This window comes from Hyperolius riggenbachi, chromosome 12 (assembly GCF_040937935.1).
Source record: "Hyperolius riggenbachi isolate aHypRig1 chromosome 12, aHypRig1.pri, whole genome shotgun sequence".
NCBI lineage: Eukaryota > Metazoa > Chordata > Amphibia > Anura > Hyperoliidae > Hyperolius > Hyperolius riggenbachi.
The window spans coordinates 172,254,190-172,270,310 of record NC_090657.1 but is presented as its reverse complement, the minus strand read 5'-3'; the positions used below and the strand labels follow the sequence as shown (position 1 = coordinate 172,270,310).

The 16,121-nt window shown below is 48.0% G+C and overlaps 1 protein-coding gene across 8 annotated transcripts in view; it reads left to right on the top strand.

Moving 5' to 3' along the window:
• LOC137541584 (sterile alpha motif domain-containing protein 10-like) overlaps positions 1-16,121 on the top strand; it is a 597,983-nt gene that overhangs the window by 373,021 nt on the left and 208,841 nt on the right. Inside the window, exon 3 of one of the 8 annotated variants that reach the window (XM_068262965.1) lies at positions 523-744. The exons of 6 other annotated variants lie outside the window; for them this stretch is intronic. In XM_068262965.1, the coding sequence (XP_068119066.1) occupies positions 523-666 (144 nt within the window). In that variant the 3' untranslated portion in view covers positions 667-744. Of the gene's footprint in view, positions 1-522; positions 745-16,121 lie in introns of those variants that run through there. One more of the 8 variants, XM_068262966.1, reaches the window with a different exon arrangement.

Below are 16,121 nucleotides of genomic sequence, written 5' to 3'. Positions count from 1 at the left end.
CAAATTCACCAGGTCCTTAAGGGGGGTTAGGTGGTTCATAAATGGTTAAAGCAAGCCTGAAGAGGGAAGGGGGTAAAAGTCAGTAGTTAGTAGCCTCTGGGTGGTCCAGGGGCTTCGTGAATCCTGGTAAAGCCTAACATTTCAGCACTGGATCCCTCTTCTGTTTCCCGGATGTGTCCAAGCACATTCGGACTGGGCATGTGCAAGTAAGGTCTGCACATGCCCAGTAGAACAAAACCGCTTATGAATGGCTTTTTTCCCCCACACACGAGTGCTTCATTCTACTGGGCATGCTCAGATCTTACTTACATACGCACAGTCCAGACAGGTGCGTATCTGGGTAACATAGCGCCAATAGTAAACACTGAAATTGTGCCCCCTACCCCAGTCAGAGCCCCCTTCCCCTCTAAAAACAGCACACTTTTTTTGCGTACATTTGGTATGGTCGCCTGTGATATTTGACTCAGGATATTGCCAAAGTTACTTTTTTGGAAATTTCTCTTCTTATTCTCTCTCTGTTAGGCCTGGTCCACCCATGATGCAAGCGAGGTGACAGAAGTCTGGGGGCAGCACCAGGCAGAAACAGGAAGTGAAGAGAGTGCCTGGCCAATCTATACTGGGGACAAGCATACCTGGCTAACCTATACTGGGGGCAACTGTACCTAGCTACCATTACTGAGGGCACCTATACCTGACTACCTACCTATACTGAAGGTGTTTTTTTGGGGGGTCTCACCGCAGCTCTAACTTCTGGTGCAAATTTTAAAATCGCACAAGTTTTTTCAATTGCAAAGCCTTCATGAAAATAAAGCAAATCATGAGGCGCTGTACACAGTAGTGAGTTGCGATTTTAGAAAATTGCATTCGCAGTGCCTGCATCGCTTTTTTTCTACCACCCTACGTTTTGCAATCTGGTTCCGGTCGCTAACAGATTGCAAAATGCAGGGTACAGTAAAACTAATGGAAAAGGCTGTGACCATTTCCATTAGTGCGATCCGAATGCGTTGCAATTTGTCATGAGCACAATCGTCTTACTGCCGCGTTTTTGATGTGATTGAGCACTACTATACTGAGTATAGTAGAACAATCGCATTAGTGTAAATTGGTTTGAAACACAATCGCGTTTCCCAGTGGAAAGGAATCCTAAATGGGGAGAAAACAGGAAGACCAATAATTTGCCCCCCATTTTCATGTGATGCTGGAGTTCAGCTTTATAAAGATTATATCAGACACATCATATTGCCGGTGTGTGAGCTCTCGAAAAAGATTTTCTGAATATTATCTTCTAAATACCATCATGCTTTCATATTTCAATGGTCTTTCAACTCCAAACTGATTTTTCAAATTCTGAGACACGTTGGTGAGTTCTGCCACCCGCTGTCTCCTTTTATCTCTCCCAGACTCCTCTAGCGAGATCTCTCCGCCTGAACCGCCAGCTCCGCTCACCTGCTGGGGCCGCTCTCAAGCCGTCATCCTCCCTGATGGGTTTCTTATTTACCGAGATTGTATTCCGCGAGCAATGGCTTCAAAGTGAAATTTCTGTGGTCATTTTTTGATGTAACTTTTCTGTTAGGGTTTTACAAATTAATGGGGTTTTTTATTTGTAAGTTTTTAATGATCTGTATTGTAAACTTTTATTTTTAACTTTATAAAAGGAAAAAAATAAATTCATTCTTGCTGGGTGCAGCCATGACAGAGTTTGCAAAACATGCTAAGTTTTCTAGTAAGAGAACCGAGTGTTGCCTGTGTTCCTGGAGAGCACTCTACAGGGAACCCAACCAAAACTGGGACATACTACAAGGGGCACAACAAAGCGGAGGGACCACTACAGAAGTCCCAACCAAAGCTGAGACACACTACAGAAGTCTTAGCCACACCTGGAGGACACACTACAGAGGTCCCAGCCACACCAGGAGGACACACTACAGAAGTCCCAACCAAACCTGGAGGACACACTACAGAAGTCCCAACCAAAGCTGAGACACACTACTGAAGTCTTAGCCACACCAGGAGGACACAATACAGAAGTCCCAACCAAAGCTGAGACACACTACAGAAGTCTTAGTCACACCTGGAGGACACACTACAGAAGTCCCAGCCACACCAGGAGGACACACTACAGAAGTCCCAACCAAAGCTGAGACACACTACAGAAGTCCCAACCACACCTGGAGGACACACTACAGAAGTCCCAGCCACACCAGGAGGACACACTACAGAAGTCCCAACCAAAGCTGAGACACACTACAGAAGTCCCAACCACATCTGGAGGACACACTACAGAAGTCCCAGCCACACCAGGAGTAGAGTTGGGCCGAACGGTTCGCCTGCGAACGGTTCCATGCGAACTTCAGTGGTTCGCGTTCGCGTCCCGCAGGCGAAGTTTTGAGGAAGTTCGGTTCACCCCATAATGCACCATGAGGGTCAACTTTGACCCTCTACATCACAGTCAGCAGGCCCAGTGTAGCCAATTAGGCTACACTAGCCCCTGGAGCCACTCCCTCCCTAATAAAAGGCAGGTAGCGGCGGCCATTACGCTCACTCGTGTGCCTGCATTAGTGAGAGTAGGGCGAGCTGCTGCAGACTGTCTCTCATAGGGAAAGATTAGTTAGGCTTAGCTTGTTCCTTCCTGGCTGCATACCTGTTCTGTTCAGTGAGCCCACCATACCTGTTCTGTTCAGTGTGCCCACTGCATACCTGTTCAGTGAACCTGCCACTGCATACCTGTTCTGTGAACCCACCACTGCATACCTGTACTGTGAACCCACCACTGCATACCTGTTCAGTGAACCCACCACTGCATACCTGTTCAGTGAACCTGCCACTGCATACCTGTTCTGTGAACCCACCACTGCATACCTGTTCAGTGAACCCACCACTGCATACCTGTTCAGTGAACCCACCACTGCATACCTGTTCAGTGAACCCACCACTGCATACCTGTTCAGTGAACCTGCCACTGCATACCTGTTCAGTGAACCTGCCACTGCATACCTGTACTGTTCTGTGAACCCGCCACTGCATAACTGTTCTGTTCAGTGAACCCGCCACTGTATTCCTGTTCAGTGAACCTGCCACTGCATACCTGTTCTGTGAACCTGCCACTGTATACCTGTTCTGTTCAGTGAACCTGCCACTGTATACCTGTTCAGTGAACCTGCCACTGCATACCTGTTCTGTTCAGTGAACCTGCCACTGTATACCTGTTCTGTTCAGTGAACCCGCCACTGCATACCTGTTCTGTTCAGTGAACCCGCCACTGTATATCTGTTCTGTTCAGTGAACCCGCCACTGTATACCTGTTCTGTGAACCCGCCACTGTATTCCTGTTCAGTGAACCCGCCACTGTATACCTGTTCTGTTCAGCCACCAAAACCTGCACTCTCGCCATGGTGCGCACCAGTCCAGCACGGCCGTCACCACACAAACAGCTGTTTGCGGTGCGTTACACGGTGAGTTTGGTGTGTCAGTGTGAAGCAGTACCTTAATTACAGTACCTGATTGATGTATACACATGCATGATGTTTTAAAGCACTTTAGGCCTGTCATTTAGCATTCAATGTGATTTCTGCCCTTAAAACGCTGCTTTGCGTCAAATCCAGATTTTTCCCGGGGACTTTTGGCGTGTATCCCACTCCGCCATGCCCCTCTCCAGGTGTTAGACCCCTTGAAACATCTTTTCCATCACTTTTGTGGCCAGCATAATTTTTTTTTTTTTAAAGTTCGCATCCCCATTGAAGTCTATTGCGGTTCGCGAACTTTAACGCGAACCGAACCTTCCGCGGAAGTTCGCGAACCCGGTTCGCGAACCTAAAATCAGAGGTTCGGCCCAACTCTAACCAGGAGGACACACTACAGAAGTCCCAACCAAAGCTGAGACACACTACAGAAGTCCCAACCACACCTGGAGGACACACTACAGAAGTCCCAGCCACACCAGGAGGACACACTACAGAAGTCCCAACCAAAGCTGAGACACACTACAGAAGTCTTAGCCACACCTGGAGGACACACTATAGAAGTCCCAGCCACACCAGGAGGACACACTACAGAAGTCCCAACCAAAGCTGAGACACACTACAGAAATCCCAACCACACCTGGAGGACACACTACAGAACTCCCAACCACACCTGGAGGAAACACTACAGAAGTCCCAACCACACCTGGAGGACACACTACAGAAGTTCCAACCAAGGACACACTACAGAAGTCCTAGCCACACCTGAAGGACACACTGCAGAAGTCCCAGCCACACCTGGAGGACACACTACCGAAGTTCCAGCTACATCTGGAGGACACACTACAGGTGTCCCAACCAAACCTGGAGCCCCAACCAAAGCTGTGGACACATTACAGGGGTCCCAAAAAACCTGGGAACACACTATGGGGAGGGGGGGGGGGGGAGAGGGCAACAATGCTGAGACACACTGTAAAAGTCCCCAAAGCTGGGGACACACTACAGGGGACCCACCAAAACTGAGACACGCTACAAGGTCCCCAAAAATTCTGAGACACACTACAGGAGTCCCGACCAAAACTGGGGATACACTACAGTGGGCCCGAAATAACTAGGACACACTGCAGGGGGCACAAAAATGATGGGGATATACTATAGGGGGCCCAACCAAAACTGGTACAAACTACAGGGGCCCAACAAAACTGGAACACACTACAGGGGGCCCAATAAAACTGGTACACACTACAGGGGGCCCAACCAAAACTGGTACAAACTAGAGGGGCCCAACCAAAACTGGTACAAACTAGAGGGGCCCAACTAAACTGGAACACACTACAGGAGGCCCAATAAAGTGGTACACACTACAGGGGGCCCAACAAAACTGGTACACACTACAGGACTACAGGGGGCCCAACAAAACTGGTACACACTACAAGGGGCCCAACAAAGCTGGGAATACACTATAGGGACCCTAACAAACCAGGGAAAATACTAAGAGGGCATAAAAATGCTGAGACACATTACAGGTTGCACATCAAAACTGGGACACACATTTATTGTATTTTTCCTGGTGTTTCTCCATTGATCACTCTGTTTACACTAGCCTTGATATGCTGAATATATGGCACAACTCACTATTGGCCACAACTACTTTTTAAACTTTCGGCTATCCCATCTGGGTAAAATAAATTTCTTGTGAGACTGAACTGAGTAACTGAGACACATTCCCATTCTGTTTAGTTGGTTGAGAGGTAAAGGAGTAGCGTGTGTATCCCTCTCACATGGGGAGATGTATAACCTTACCAGTCGTAGCAGTGGTTATGAAGAGTCTGTGCATGCCCAGAATGCTCCTAGCCACAGCTCCTGCACACAGCCGCAGGGGAGCGCAATCAGAGGGGGCATGTGGAGAGGACAGAGCATGCACCCTTGCTCTGAAGGGGTCCAGTCAGAGCTTTGAGTGGGGGGCATAGTTCCAAGTTGAAAGGGAGGCTGGCTGAGCTGAAGGGCCATGGAGTTTATGGGGGCATGGAGAAGATTCGGGGAAGTCCACTGCATATATTTCTTTCTACTGTCAGGCAACTTCTCTTTGGTGTACATGGAGGTGAAGATAAGCTTCTGTTTGCTAAGTAAATAAAGGGAGTTACAGCTGCACTGATCTGAGCAACACAATCCTTTTTTCATGTACAGTTCCCTCTGTCTGAACAAAACAAAAGGTAATCATGCATTAATAAGGCTGCGACCTGGGTGGGATGATTGTAATCTTAACACAGATAGCATTACTTTGGAACAGAGGCCGGTAGGACATCTATATGGGCAATATGGAGTTACTTACTCTCCACAGTGCATTTCTGGATTAGCATACCTCCCAACTTTTTGAGATGCGTAAGAGGGACACTTAAGCCATGCCCCTGCCACACCCCTGATCACACCCCCGACACACCCCTAGTCTTGCGCATCATAAAGCTTTCATAAGAAAAATATGTTGTTTTATAATTCAAACCACACTGCTCCTTTCTATCCTGGTTCCTTTTCCTTCATATAAACATTTTAAAATTAGTAATATATCAATTTAAAGGATGGAAATAAAGTTTAGAGTCAAACACATTTTTAGTAGAGAAATATATAGATTTACATAGAAAGAGGGCCAAAGTCCTGAAAGAGGGACAAATGAGGAGGAAAGAGGGACAGAGGGAGTCCAGGGGCGTAACTAAGAGCCCCCGGGCCCCCCTGCAGAAATTGTGAGCGGGCCACCCTCCCCCCGGGGCCCCCCTCCCCCTGGGGCCCACTCGTGGCTGTTTTGGGGGGCTGGAGGGGTCACACCATGAGGGGAAAGCTATGGCCACAGTCCCCTCCCCCCTCACCTCGGGCTTTCCCCTCTGTGCTCCCCTCCAGCTTCAATCGCTATACAAGTGCAGAGGACTGAGCGCAGCGGCGGGCAGCGGCAGGCAAACATACCTTCCGTGCGTCCGGGCGCTTCTCGCTCTAGTGACTGACGCGACCTCCTGTTTTATACAGGATGTCGCGTCAGTCACTAGAGTGAGAAGTGTCCGCGCTGGAACGCACGGAAGGTATGTTTGCCTGCCGCTGCCCACCGCTCCGCTCAGTCCTCTGCACATGGGCTGCATCCCCTATTGTTACGCCCATGAGAGGGACAGGGCTGCCAAAGAGGGACTGTCCCTTCAAAAGAGGGACAATTGGGAGCTATGGGATAACACACACGCGGAAATGTGTGCAATGCGAGATTGGGTTGTAGTAACGAGTTGCATGTAGTGACTTGTGCTATTGCACGCATGTCACTCAACATTCATAGCGTAACCAAGGAATTCTCACACGTCACCATCCCCATCATGGAAGCAGGGGCGTGACTAAAGGGGAGCAGCTCCTGCGGCTGCAAGGGGGGCCAGAGGTGTGGGTGGGGCCCCCAACCGCTAACCTTCCCTTTCTCTGATACTCCAGATCAGGTGTTTTTGCGGCTACACTTGTTATGGGTGTGAAGATCCTGATGGCCACACTTGTTTTACGAGCTTTGTACGATGGACCTTCAGGGTCATCAAGAGGTAAGGGAAGGGTTGTGAACATTAAGGGGGCCCTATCAAAGATTTGGTGGGAGGTGGAAAAACTGAGGAAAACCACCTGCTGGCCAAGCAGCAGTAACCCTGTCTTTTCACTTCCAATAGAAACCTGCAGCAAGTCTTCACTGTGAGCAGCAACACCTGATTACTGCTGCTTGGCCAGCAAGTGGACTTCCTCACCTTTTCCAGCTCCCAGTCCGACACTGTTTACAGCCCCTTGAGGCAAAGTAGGGTTAAGTAGTTCAGGTTTACCCTGCTAGTGTAAAAGGGGCCTGAAATACATATTTAGCAGTGACTGCACCCATCTTTCCATCTCCACAGGTCCTCATTAGGCATCTGCTTCCCAGATTCTTACAGCACATGAGAGCAGTGGACGTGGGGGGAGGGGATACACCGCCTTACGGTTTCTCTGCTACCATCTATCTCCAGAATTAAAATTCATCAGGCGAGAGAGAGGCAGCGAGGAGGACAGGAAGGAAGCACAATGCCCAGATTGTCCTTGCGCTGCAAAGCACGGGGCAGGGGTCACTGGGTGCTGCGGCTTCCTGCCAGACTGTACAGACACAACAAAGTCACAGAATACAGATGGGCTGAAATGCCACCGCCGACTGCGGGCACCGGGGACGCATAAAGAGGAACTGGAGTGAAAATAACAATTAATAAAATTGCTTATTTTTTTTACAATATTCATTTATAGATTTAGTCAGTGTTCGCCCATTGTAAAATCTTTCCCTGATTTACATTCTGAGATTTATCACTCTCATTACTGAGAGCTCCATGCACAGAGGGAGATACTGCCACTATTTCCCACAATGCAATGAGGTTCACAGACATCAAACTGTCAGGACTTTGGTCATGACATCACACCGTGGGAGGGGTTTCACCACAATATCAGCCATATACAGGAGCAGATGATCTATTTGTGAAAAGGAAAAGATTTCTCATGGGAAAGGGGGTATCAGTTACTGATTGGGATGAAGTTCAATCCTTGGTTACAGTTCCTCTTTAACTCTTTCCTGCCATACATCAGCACATATGCAGCAGTGAGGGGCAATCACTGTCAAAACAAATGACAGTACTACAATGAAACACCCAATATTCAAACCTTTTATGTGTGAACCCAGCCTTAAGCGGTGTTACCAACTGAGCTGAGAGAGTACATTTTCTGTCTGTTCACCCCTCATCGCTAAATTGACAGTGAACAGTTCCTATTTGATATATAAGAGCTGTTCACACTTGTCAGACTGCAACGGATCTGCAGGATCTGTTGTGGTAAGCAGCCGCACTTTTGTGCAATCCCTGATACTCCCAGGCAGATGTGTTCCCTTATATAGCTTATGGAGGTAACACATTTGCCCTGGGTTAAAGCTGAACCACAGCGCACCATCGGACACTACACTGTCTGCTCCCACTGGGCTGGCCACACGTTATCCGGCCTCAAGTGGGAAGACAGTCTTACTGTTTCCCCTCTCATAGCCCTTGTATGTTCACACCATTAAAGGACCACTATTGCGAAAATCATAACATTTAAAGTACAAGTAAACATATACAAATAATAAGTACATTTTTTCCCAGAGCAAAATGTGCTATAAATTACTTTTCTCCTATGTTGCTGTGACTTACAGTAGGTAGTAGAAATCTGACAGAACCGACTGGTTTTGGGCTAGTCTATCTCTCCATAGGGGGGGGTTCTCAGGGATTTCTTTATTTTCAAATGCACTTAGTAAAGGGCGGTTGCTTCATCCAACTGCCAAAAAAGTGTGTAGTGAGCAGGAAGGGTGGCTAGCATATTTGTTTAAATCCCTTTCAGGTAGTGTCTTTATAAAGAATAAAGGCCATGCTGAGAATCACACATGAGGAGATGGGCTGGACAAAACCTGTCGGTTTTGTCAGATTTCTACTACCTACTGTAAGTGACGGTAACATACCGTAGGAGAAAAGTAATTTATCACTCATTTTACTCTACAAGAAACACACTTCTTATTTGTATGTGTTTACATTAATTTTAAATGTTACACTTTTTTGGGGTAGTGGTCCTTTAACCTTTGGTTGCAGTCACACAGTGCACTCTCATTTAACCCCTGCAATACAAGCGAATATAGGACAGAGGCGCCAAAAGTATAAAATCAAAATATTAAAAATTTTAAAAAATGCTTTGGAGGCAGTGGTGGACTTACCTCCCGTAAGCAGACCCAAGAGGCTGTGTTTATTCGACAAACAATATTTATTGGGTATACTTCAGGGGGATTTCGCAACGCGTTTCCCTGCAATACAAGGGCCAGTAAGATGAACTTGTGATTATGGGATGTTCTGTTAATACAGGTATTTTATTTATTATATTCAGTTTTATGTTTTTGGCCAAGTAGTTTACTATATCAGAATTGTTCATACATTGTATATTCCTACAGGGGCATAGTCAGGAATTGGGAACCAAGTTTAGTATAACCAGAGGTTTACTATATCAGAAGTTTTCATACATTGTATATTTATACAGATGCAGTTGCTGGGACCTGAGCAGAGAGTTTACTATAACAGAGTTTATTATAATGCGATTCTGCAGTATATGTCATCTTCTTATGTCTGTACATTTCTTTACAGGTTGAATATGCCCAATGCAATCATAGTATGTCCATCGTTTTGTATACAATTTTGGTAACATGGAATTTAGTGATTGTTTTTGGGTGCCCTCCCAGATACTCCCCTTTATGCCCGAGGAAGCCGTATTACCCCACGAAACGTGTTGCAGATTGGAGTCTATTATTGTAAAAAAAAGTTTTTTTGCTAAACAGACATCTGTGTCTTTAAGTAGGAGGTAAGACCACCGCTATCTCCCCTTTTAGTCTGATTTTAGTGTATCTTATGCTGATTGGGGCCTTTATTTACCAATTATCTGCTGACATCACGAGTTTGTTATATCTATACCATGATGCACTATAACTCTGAGCAGGAACGCAGCACAGTGTGGCATAATAGTGCACCTAGAGCCAGAGGCTGCGGTGCCATCCCATTATCACAGTGAGATGAAGCGGCTGGCGGGTGACACACATCTACATCAGCCTGCAGGGCACGGAGCACAGAGAAGCTAATCCCCCTCCTCCCCACCATCCAGAGCCCCCCCCCCCCTTACGCCACCACCCCCGCAGCGCTAGGCCAGAGCACGATGCACTGATCTGTCTGCTCTCATGTAATGCTGGTGTTGGGTAAAGGGAGATCACAGAGGGTTAGTGCTGGGGCATCTGGCAGGGTATGCACAGGGCAGTTCACCCACCGGGAGGCCGCTAAATCCTGGAAACCGTTGCCAAAAGCTGCGTGTGGGAAAGCAAAGCTAGCCATGTATAACTTGTCACAGCCCTGCCAAAACTATCTCACTTCTATGATTTGTGCGAATCCCATCCAAATCAGACGGGGCACCTGTGCCGATGCAAAATCGTCTCCGAATCCAATAGCTGCGGCAATGCACAGAAATGGGGTTCGGAGGCGACGTCCGAAAAATGCAGCGAACACTGCAAATTTTTTTAACCCCCACGCGACTTCAGAAGAAGTTTATTGGTTGGTTTCAGTTAGGCTGTAATTCCACCTCCAGGGAAACGGACAGGTTCCATACAAATGGTAATTTAGCCTAGACTAGAGCTTTAGTTCTGTCTACCAGATTTCTCATTGTTACAAAAGGTGAATAAGAGACTAGGACATTTCTGGCACAATTTCCATATTTGAGGAAACCGTTCCACAAAGGTTCCCTTGGAAAAGTTCCTGTGGGGACTTTTGTTTGTTTGGGGCCCTTGCACTTCCTCCCTCCTGTGGGAGACATCAGCTGTGTACTAACAAATAAAGGCTGGCTGGTGCCCACTCCCACTTTCCCCTCCAGTGTTGCCAACTCGTCAGTAAGGAAAGTAGCTATTGGCTGTTGAAGAAGTCGCTAGAAGTCGCTAAATGACGTCATGACGTAATTTACATAATGCACGCTGCACATGCAAGTTATTTGTAAATTCAGAAACCGAAAGTAAGAGACAATTCTGTCATATGGCTATCATAAAGTTACGTGACACTTATTTGAAGCTTGAAATATGGTAAGAATGTGTATTTGTATCTGAAAAACCCATTTATAAGATTTCGACTTTTATCTCATAACATTGAGTTTATTCTTCTCCTGCTGTAACTGCAGCTCGGGGGGGGGGGGGGGGGGGTGGACTCCTGCGCGAGGACGGGCCTGTCTGTGAGTGCTTTGGGACGGGGGAGGGGCCGGCAGCGGCAGCTGCTGTGGCTAGTTGAGAAGAGTCAGTACAGACACATCAGAGTCGGTAACACAAGAAAAAGTCGCCAGATTTATCGCTAGTCGCTTTTAAAAAAAAATGGGATTTGAAAAGTCGCTTAATATAGCGACAAAGTCGCTAAGTTGGCAACACTGTTCCCCTCTGCTCCCTTCTGCGGGAGGAGTCAGCTCTGTATTAACAGGGAAAGGCTGACTGGTTCCCACTCCCATTTCCTCTCTCTGCTCCCTCCTGTGGGAGGGGTCACCTGTATATTAACAGGGAAAGGCTGACTGCTTCCCACTCCCATTTCCTCTTTCTGCTCCCTTCTGTGGTAGGAGTCAGCTCTGTACTAACAGAAAAAGGCTGGCTGGTGTCCACTTCCACCTCCTCCCTCTGCTCACTCTATGGGGAGGAGTCAGCTCTGTACTAACAGGAAAAAGCTGGCTGGTGTCCACTCCTACTTCCTCCCTTTGCTCCCTCGTGTGGCTGATGATGGGATGGGAGGAGGAATTTAGACAGCTCATAGTGGTTGATTCACTAAAGAAAATAGCGCAAGTATTTACATTTAAGGCACGCTGTGGAAATAGTGTGAGTAACAGGTTACTTGCTCTATGTTTTTTAGTGAATCAACCCCATAGACAGTGCAGTTTCTAGGCTAAAATGCACCCAGGGCGAGGGTGTAAAAATTGCGCCCCCCCCCCCCCTCCCGAGCAAGGTATGGGTGCCCGCAGTATAGGTTAGCCAGGTCTAGTTGCACTTAGTATAGGTCCCCCCAGTATAGGTAGCCCAGAATAGGTACCCCCGTATAGATAGCCAGCTATAGGTACCCCAGTATAGGTAACCAGGCATAGGTGAGCCAGTATAGTTGCCCCCACTATAGGTTAGCCAGGTAGGTGCCTGCAGCATAGGTAGCCAGTATAGTTGCCCCCAGTATAGGTTAGATAGGCAGGTGCCCCAGGTATAAGTTAGATAGGTAGGTGCCCCAGTACAGGTTAGCTAGGTGGGTGCCTCTAATATAGGTAGCCAGAATAGTTGCCCCCAGCATAGGTTAGATAGGTAGGTGCCCCAGTACAGGTTAGCTAGGTGGGTGCCTCTAATATAGGTAGCCAGAATAGTTGCCCCCAGCATAGGTTAGATAGGTAGGTGCCCCCAGTATAGGTTATTTAGGTAGGTGCCTGCAATATAGGTAGCCAGTATAGTTGCCCCCTGTAAAGGCTATCTAGGTAGGTAGGTGCCCCCAATACAGGTTAGATAAGTGCCCCCAGTATAGGTTAGATAGGTAGCTGCCCCCCCAGTATAGGTTAGATAGGTAGCTGCCCCCCAGTATAGGTTAGATAGGTAGGTGCCCCTCAGTATAGGTTAGATAGGTAGGTGCCCCCCAGTGTATGTTAGATTAGCTAGGTGCCCCCAGTATAGGTTAGATAGGTAGCTGTCCCCTACAATGGAGGGGGGAGCCGGAGCCGCGGGGAGGGCAGCCCGACCTCTCCCTCCCTCTCCTGGGCCGCCCTCCTTGCTCCCCTCTCAGATGCAGAGCGAGCAGGCAGGGAGCGCTGTTTACAACTCACCTCGCTGGCTCCAAGCGCTGCTCTCTCGCTGCCGGTCTTCTCCTATCTGCCTACACGCTGATACACACGCTGCTTCCGGCTAAACAAGAAGCAGCGTGTGTACACGTGTGTATACAGAGAGGAGACAGGCAGCGAGAGAGCAGCGCTTGGAGCCAGCGAGGTGAGTTGTAAACAGCGCTTCCTGCCTGCTCGCTCTGCATCTGAGGGGGGAGCACGGAGGGCGGCCCAGGAGAGGGGGGGGGAGAGGTCGGGCTGCCCTCCCCGCGGCTCCGGCTCCCCCCTCCATTACAGCGCCCCCCTCCCAACAGCGCCCCTGGCGGCGGCACGCCCCGCACGGCCCTAGAAATGGGCCTGCCCATAGACTCCTGTTCTGTCCAACCAAAGCAGTATCTGATATTCGCACAGGAAGTCAGCACTGCAAACCCTGCTAACCAATGAAAAAAAGGAATAATGTGAAATTGGATTGTTTGTATGCAATGCAGAAACTTTGTGTCATAGGAATCTTTCTAAATACAATAAAACTTTTGAGATATATTGTTTATTTTGTTGGTTTTAGGTTTTTAATATACACCCACACTGAGCCTGCTTCAGACTCTCGTAAATGCTGTGTATAACCGCTAGTTCACCCCTAGGAAGTCCCGTGGGTTTCATGTGTCTTTGATTGTCTATATAGGAAGTGGCTCTAAATCCTCTTTAGGGATTTGCCTCTGCACAGAAGCGACAAATGTTAATCTGGTCTTTTGTGTATTCAGTCCTCTGCTTGTCTGATTTTTTTTTTTAAATGTATATACTGTAACCACATAACGTTTCTCGACATACCAGTTGAGTGCTGCTGTAGGTTCCTGGACATATCATCCAACATTGAAATCTGCTGTGCACGTGATTGCATGCTCCCATAAGTACCTGTGTTGCTCTGATTGGACAGCAGCGGCGTATCTGGCCAAAATAGAGCCGATGGCAAAAACTGAAATTGCGCCCCCCGCCCGGTCAGAGCCCCCTTCCCCACTAAAAACAGCATGCTTTCTTGTGAACATGTGTTATAGTTGCTTGTGTTTTTTGGCTAGGGATATTGCTGAAGTTACTGTTTGGAAAATATATCTTCTTATTTCCTCTCTGTCCTCTTTCTAACACTAAGCCCAGTGCACCCTGCATAGAAAAATTAAGTAGCCATGTTCCCCAGACAGATAACAGAATTAATCTGATCTGAGACAGAGGCGCTGGACGGAATCCTGACCGTTAACTGCTGTATACTCCTTGTTTGTTGCCTGGTCGGGCGGGGTTAGGCCTGCAAAACGCGTTGCAACTTTGTTTTGGAGTATGTCAATGGATTCGCTTCTGTTTTGAGGTTGACGGTTCTTATGTCTGCTCCTGGAAGGTGGGTCCACCACTGCCTCCTTGGCAATTTTTACTTTTGGCACCTCTGTTTGGTTTATAACACAATCAAATCCACCATGGGTGGAGGGGTGACATACCCCCCTTTCTCCTTTGATCAGCAGAGAGCGGCTTCTTAATCCTGAGTGGCGACATGTCTAATCTCCCCACCTGCCTTTACAGTGGTTACCTGGGAGGTAACCCCCGGTTTGTGAGTATATTTCTACTTACTTTCAGAATTCCCTTTACCGGTCCTTATTACACTATATTGGGCTCTCGGTGTCCTTTTCTGTAATCTAATTTGACGTCTAAGTGACGACAGGAGGCACAGGGGCAGGCATGGGGCCCTTGGTGCTGTGGCACCCATGGCACGAGCCATGCCTGCACCCCTCTAGATACGCCTCTGGTTTACAGAGCCAATCAGATCGTCTGTGCTGTGAATGATTGCTGACAGCCAATAGCAGCAATTTTTCATGAAAATTAAGAAAAAAAAAAAAATCAGCAGTTTAAAAAAAGTGTTCCCCCACCTGGTGAAGTGTTAACCTCTACCTAACTAATTAACCCCTTGTGTCACCTACTATTGTGTTAACCTAATGTTTCTTGGACATCTGTCATAGCTGCTGCCCGTAGCGATCGGAGGCGATTGGGCACCTTAAAGGGAACCTGAAGTGAGAGGGATATGGACATGGCCGGATTTGTACTCTTTACCGCCCAAGGCCACTGTGACCAGCCGCCCCCCTTCAGTATATGTAGCGAGGTGACCCCTCCCCCTTCCCTCCATTATAGGTAGCCAGATGACCCCTCCCCCTTCCTGCTAGTATAGGTAGCCAGATGACCCCTCCCCCTTTCCATCCAGTGTAGGTAGCCAGATGACTCCTTTAATCCCTCCTTTTCCACCCCCTTTTCAGTATAGGTAGCCAGCTCACCTTCACACCACAGCAGCCATCAGCTCGTCTCAAGTACAGACGCTTCCTCTTCCTTTCTGTCTCCAATGCTGCCCCAGTCCATAGCCACTGGCCACAATGCAAATGTGCACAGAGGACAAGGTGGCTGCTGCACAGATAGCTAGCAGCAGAGTACCGCGGTCAGGCACTCGCCTTATCTCCCTGCATTGCAGCATTTGCAATCTTGCAAATGCTGCACCAGTTTAGCCCTGCTGCTTTGGTGCCCTAGCTCCTGTGATGCCCTAGGCCATGGCCTAGGAGGCCTTGGCCTAAATCCGGCCCTGGATATGGAGGTTGACATTTATTTCCTATTAAACAATGCACATTGCCCAGCTGTCCTGCTGATCCTCTGCCCTTAATACTTTTAGCCATAGACCCTGAACAAGCATGCAGCAGAACAGATGCTCTGACTGAAGCCTGACTGGATTAGTTTCATGCTTGTTTCAAGCGTGTGAGTCAGACACTACTGATGCATGAGCAGGACGCCAGGCAACTGGTATTGTTTAAAAGGAAATAAATATGGCAGCCTCCATATCCCTCCCAATTAAGGTGTACTTTTAGAGTTTATTAAATCAGGCCTTTATAGGCAAGGAGAGTATAGGAAGAATGAACAAAGAGAAGGGAGGGAGATATACAGAGGTGAAGAGGGAGGGCCCATAAAACACAGCTCGCAGGTTGACATTCTATCCTTGACCCGGAGAGACACAGCGGCGTAGCGCACGCCAGAACAGATGAGCTGAACCAAAATAAGCATTACGCTTCGCCGCAGCATCTGTCAGAACTACTGATCCTCCCTCTAGTCTGAACGAACGCACGTCCAATCCTCCAGGCCAAATAGCCTCTCAAAGCCGGGCAACGCGGAATACGAGATTCAGCCGATCGCAATCACTGCGCCGCGACGTTGAGGCTATCATCAGAACACATTGTATCGCCGCATAATCTTCCTGCAGTCATCAATCAT